Source organism: Impatiens glandulifera, chromosome 3 (assembly GCF_907164915.1).
Source record: "Impatiens glandulifera chromosome 3, dImpGla2.1, whole genome shotgun sequence".
In the NCBI taxonomy this organism is placed as follows: Eukaryota; Viridiplantae; Streptophyta; class Magnoliopsida; order Ericales; family Balsaminaceae; genus Impatiens; species Impatiens glandulifera.
In genome coordinates, this window is record NC_061864.1 from 16,066,800 (window position 1) to 16,072,799 (window position 6,000).

At 23.1% G+C, this 6,000-nt stretch overlaps 1 protein-coding gene across 1 annotated transcript; it reads left to right on the plus strand.

The window, feature by feature from the left end:
• Window positions 1–328: 328 nt before the first annotated feature.
• LOC124932375 (protein SODIUM POTASSIUM ROOT DEFECTIVE 2) lies at window positions 329–2,175 on the plus strand. The gene is made up of 3 exons (XM_047472994.1): window positions 329–880; window positions 969–1,044; window positions 1,876–2,175. The coding sequence occupies exons 1-3, from the start codon at window positions 668–670 to the stop codon at window positions 2,013–2,015; spliced, it is 429 nt and encodes a 142-aa protein (XP_047328950.1). The 5' UTR covers window positions 329–667; the 3' UTR covers window positions 2,016–2,175.
• Window positions 2,176–6,000: the final 3,825 nt, after the last annotated feature.

The following is a 6,000-nucleotide window of genomic DNA, read 5'->3' on the forward strand; positions in this document are numbered from 1 at the left end:
TGGCAGGCCACAGCGAATTCGTGGACTTGCTTTCGGTGAATTTTTTTTTTTGTTAAGTTTATCATTTCTCTTATTAAAATAAAATCTTTTTTATTTTTTTATCAATAATATTATAAAGGAAAATTACTTTAAAAATAAATAAATAAAAATTAACTTAAAACAAGGCATAATCTTAATCATACTATTTTCTTAGAAAATAATAATAAATAAAGATAAAAAGGACATTGTAACTAACAAAAATACAGACACAAAAAAAGCATTGAGACTTGTGATAAAGAGAAAAGGATGTATAAATATAAGATCGATGCATCATCCAACCAGTGTCTTATCTTCATTTCACCACTTTTTTTTAGATCACATGATTCACTAAATTCGATCTATTGTCACACACAATCACATGAACCCAGATCGATCAACAGCTAGCATTTTCACATGAATTCTCTCTCTTCTCATCTATAAACCCCTTTTCCAGTACAGTATCTTGCCGTTACTTGTTCATGATAAACTTTTTATCTATCTAGTCTCTGTCACTCTCTTCCTCATTAATCATTCATCTTCTCCCGTTTCTGCTAAAAGTATTCTTATCATTATTTGCATATATACATATGAATATTCATGATCAACTTTAGCTAGCTAGCTAGAGATCGATCGATCGACCGAAGAGAGGATGGGAAAGCTTAGGTTTGGCAAGATTCTGGATTCAATCTGTATGTCTGCTGGTTCGGGTTCTTCATATTTCTGTGGTAATAATAATAGTGTTTTGGAAGGAGATGATCAAGATGAGTTTGAAGCCAAACCTCTTGTTGATAATGAAGAGTTTATAAGATTGAAGGATGAGTTTGATAAACCAAAGACACTTGCTTTTCAGTTGAAACCCAAGGTTAGAAATATTGTTGTTCATCATAGAGAACAAATCATTATAGATGTTGTTTGATTATTATTGTTTGATCATGATGATGATGATGTAGACTGTGGTGCTGAGAGTGTCGATGCATTGCTATGGGTGTGCAAAGAAAGTTGAGAAACATATTTCCAAGATAGAAGGTAAGATTCAAATATATTATTTTACTTTTTATAAGCTTTATGGAAAAAAAATAATCACAAATTTTATTTATTTGTACAATTTAAGAAGATATATAATACTATAATACAAAGAATCTTACATCTAAACATGTTACGTGATAAGGCAAAATCATTTCATAAAAATGAAATTAGAAGGGTTTAATTAGTAGGATATTGAATGTGCACAATCACTAACCATTGATTTAGGAGTGTTTGTTTGGGATGTTTTATTATTATAGATAGTCTTGGTGTATGCTTACAAAAATATTAGCTTTTTATCTATGCTCTCTTTTCATTAATATATAATATGTGGTTGAACTTACAAGTTTTTATTTTCTTAAAGTAATAATCAAATTATTATATCTTAAAAAAAATACATCTAGATGGTCATTCAAATTATCTCAAATCCCATATTTATGTGATTTTGTAATTTTGACATCATAAATATTTAAATAATTAAAATTATTGGTGTTAAATGGTGATTTAGATTTTAGAGTAATTAACCATTTCTTAGTGATATTTCAAAATAGCAAGTATAATAAATTGACTCCATTTTCAATCTTAGACTTATAAAAATAATAATTTTCAATTGAGTTGTTTTAAACTTTGTGGGCGGCTCCAATTTAGTTAGCCTCACAAGTAAAAAATAGTTTTGTTTTCGTCACCAAGTGGTTTCTATTCGTCGCCAAGTAGTTTCTAGTTAAACATTATTATTATTATATGTGTTGCGCTAAGTTTTTCCGTGACACATGCAGTCATGTTACATTTACATAATAAATTAAGAGAAAAAGTGACATGGGTGAAATTGAACAGGAGTGACCTCGTACCAAGTGGATTTGGAAACCAAGATGGTTGTAGTAATTGGGGACATCATGCCGTTTGAAGTATTGGAGAGCATTTCAAAAGTCAAGAATGCCCAGCTCTGGACACTCTCCCCAGTTGATCGAGCTTAATTAATTATTTAAATACTTCTATTGTTCTATTAATATTACTTAGCTAGCTAGTAATTAGTTAGTTAGATTTAAACTTAATTTCAATTGCAAAGATCAAGAAATTATTGTTTATTATATATTATAAGTCATCTTTTGTACATATTATTGCATGTTTGTTTGTCTTGTGCTTCATTTTCAATTAATTAGCCTTGCTTGATCTAGGATTATTTCAAAATTGAATCTTTCTAAACAAAAATGTACCAAATTTAATATAAAATTAAGTTATTTAGGCCAAACAACCATATAAAATGTACTCACTAGTTATGTTTTTCAAACTTTTTTAATTAAAATTTGTGTTTGTGCACGAAACTCAGCGATAATGTGTTACAATACTAAAACAAAACTTTTCGAGCAGATGACTGATTGAAAGTTTGAAACCGATTCTACCAAAATGTGGACCTACATTGCAAAATCATGACATAAATAATATGGGATGTCCCATTGGAAAAAGGGAAATAAATAAATAATGGTCCACAAACATTGTATTGGCCCCTGTTCTTGTTTTGGGATAATTGAAAAGGGGGACCAAGTAAAGGCAAGAGAGGTGTAGTGTTATTTCAGAACTCAACAAGCTAGTGATCCTTTAATGGGGAATGCTTCCAAGATAGGAGCCCTTAAGTGGTCGAGCTTGTCTGATTCATTCAGGATGGACCCAACCCGATGCATTTGTTTCTTAGTTTCTAAATCATTGAATCCCGATAATTATTATTAACCTATTAAGAAATCTTAATGTATTTAATTTAAAATGTATCTAATTAATCAACTATGTTTGAATACTCTTGAGAGGTGCAATAGGTTTTTAGAATAGAACAACTACATACAATGTAAAAACTAATTAAATTGGGGATTACTTTGACACGTAACATTTTTAAACCGATAATGATGATTTAAGAGTAAAAAAATGAACGAAGCAAACAAACAACAACAGAACAATACAAGATTTTTTAGTGGTTAAGCAAAAATGACTATATCTAGTTATCAATATAGTCAAAGATTATTCACTATAATCAAATGATAAATATACAAAAAGATACACAAAGATTTACAAGAAACACCGAAAGTTGAAATGTTCTCTATGTAACCTTACTTGAAAAAGGAATATCACTCGACTCACTTCGAATTTCAGCTCCGTCTTTTAAGGGTTTTTTCAACTTTAATTAAATAGCAATCAAATAAGAGATATATAATTGTTACATAAATTGAAATTAACTTCTTCTCTTTTTATATATTTTCTCCCAAAGTATTTTTTATGTCATTTATAGGACATGGATTACTATTTGGATCAAAACTACATTTTCATTCTCTAATTAAAATCAATATTTTGGATTAATTCTTTCATTTCTTAGTTTTCTTTTTCAACATTCATTATTTAACAAATAATTAATTTTTAATTCTTTTGTCTTCAATTTAATTAGGATTTCTTATCAACATATTTATCATCAATCACAACAAAATCATTATGATATATATATTTTGTGTAACAATCAGTTAAAGTAATTTTAATTAATCAAATTTATTTTTCTATATAATTTTAAATTTAATTAAAATAAAAATAAAGAATAGATAATTTTAACTTTATTTTATTTTTCATCAATTTTTTTATTTTTTTTTCATTTCTCTCTATTTTCTTTTTTATATAATTTATTTAATCATTAATTAATTATATATTTATTAAATGAATTATATAAAATTTTATTTTGCTATAAATATACATATATATATATATATATATATATATATATATATATATATATATATATATATATTTATAGTAATATATAGATGTATTTTTTATAAAATAATTAAATATTTACATTATATGAGATATTTTTACTAATGAAGGTTATAATTATCTATTCTTTATTTTTATTTTAATTAAAAATTAAAATTATATATTAATAAAAGTTTATAAAAAATAATTTATTCATATACTTTATTTTAAAATAAATTATTTTTTTTAATTTAAAATAAATTATTAATATTTAATATTAAGTTAATAACAAATTTAAATTATTTTAAGTAGAAATGTTTAAATTATAAATATATAATTGAATAGTGAATTATTTATTATTGATAATTTATAAAATATTATTAAAAAAATAAAGTAGTTAATATTTAAAAACAAATTATATATCTAAATATTTATAACATGATATATAATATTAATTATTAAATATAAAATAAGTTAAAGCAAATAAAAAAATAAAAGTGAATATTTAAATATTCTTGCTATAAGAAATTTTTATCATTTTGGTTACGAGGGATTTGTTTTAGGATAATAAATTAATATTATTCGAGAAATTTATTAATTTATAGATTAATTAATAATTATTAATTTAAAGAGTTTTTAATCGATTTATATATAAAGTATATAAAGGAAATATAATTATTGAATCATATTTTAATATAGTGTAATATATATGTTTTCAGTTTTAATAATTATTATTTTATGATTTTTTTGAGACAGAAAAATTATAAAGAGATCCCCGAAAAATATTATCTTATTATTTTATCGAGTTTTTCAATTTTTTACATTAGCCTTAGTCAAATTTATTATTTTAGAGAGTTTAATTTAACAAATATTATTTAAGGAGTTTTTTTTACTGTAGGTACAATTGATATTTATATATATTTAATTAAGTTTGAATTATCTCTAAATATTTTATTTTGTTTAAAATTGTTCATTCTACCTTTATTTTTGTTTTATTTTTGTTTAAAATGAATTTTTTTACATTTATTTTTGTTTGAAATTGCTTATTATATATTTGTTTTTTTTGTTTAAATTTATATCTTAAATATCTAAAATCATTTAAAATTATAAAATCATTAATTTGTGTTGAAACAGATACAAATTACTTTTATAAGTTATATATCAATTTTTTATATTTTCTAAGTCCTTAGTTCTTACAAAAGTTACTTTCTTCTTGAGATTTCTTCTTCAATGCATTTACTCCCTTCCATTTCCAAAGTCAACAGTGTTCTTGATTAAGGCGGCAATGAGATTATTACTTATTCGTCTCTTTCATTCATATTTAAATATTGTTTAGTTGTATTGTGCCAAAAATCATCTCTAAACAATAAAGAATATTGATATTGAAAAAAAAATTATTTTTTTTATAATTATATAGTTAAAATATAAATAACATTATAAAGATTATAAAAATAAAATATGATATTGTAATACAAAATTCATAATGATTGAATCATCCGGTTAGATTATAAGACTTACACCAAAATTATTAATATCCCTTAGTGAGAATAAATGTATATTAATTTGAAGATAAATGAGTTTATTAGTCAAAATAAGTTTTTAATCAAAATTTGAGAAATACAACATATAGAAAGAATCTTAAACAATTGATAATTTAAATTAATTACTAAGATGGTTCAAATTTCTATTATAGAATAATACTTGTTTATATTTGAAGTTAGGTTTTCATTTTAGACTATTTTAAATAAATGTATAAAGAATAATTTGAAACAAAATTATATATATATATATATATATATATTTAAAATTTAGTTAAATGTACAGAAAGTATTATATTTTTTATTCATTTGTTTAATATATCTCTGCTCTATTCAACTTCAAATAATATTGGACATTATTTGACATTATTTATGCTATATTTTCTAACTAAATAAAAAAATTATTAATGAATGATAAAATTATATAGAATAATATGTGTATGGTAATATATTAAAATTTTATATTCTTATATAGAATAAATAAATTTAAAATTTTATAAAATATTAAAATTATATATTTAATTGTATTAGACGAAGTCCAAGCCCAGCATACAAATACTATTCCCAGTAGGACTGTTTTAATATTGAGTGTTTCAATGGACAAAAGAGTGACACGTGGATATTATTGAACACGTGTATGATATATTGCCATACAATACACTATTTACGGCAATAAATAATTAACCCGACGACTTTG

Excerpts from the sequence above, each read along its gene's own strand:
- LOC124932375 (XM_047472994.1), top strand. The coding sequence starts at position 668 with ATGGGAAAGCTTAGGTTTGGCAAGATTCTGGATTCAATCTGTATGTCT. Across the intron at positions 881-968 it reads CTTTTCAGTTGAAACCCAAG|ACTGTGGTGCTGAGAGTGTC; the intron begins GTTAGAAATATT and ends ATGATGATGTAG. Across the intron at positions 1,045-1,875 it reads ACATATTTCCAAGATAGAAG|GAGTGACCTCGTACCAAGTG; the intron begins GTAAGATTCAAA and ends GAAATTGAACAG.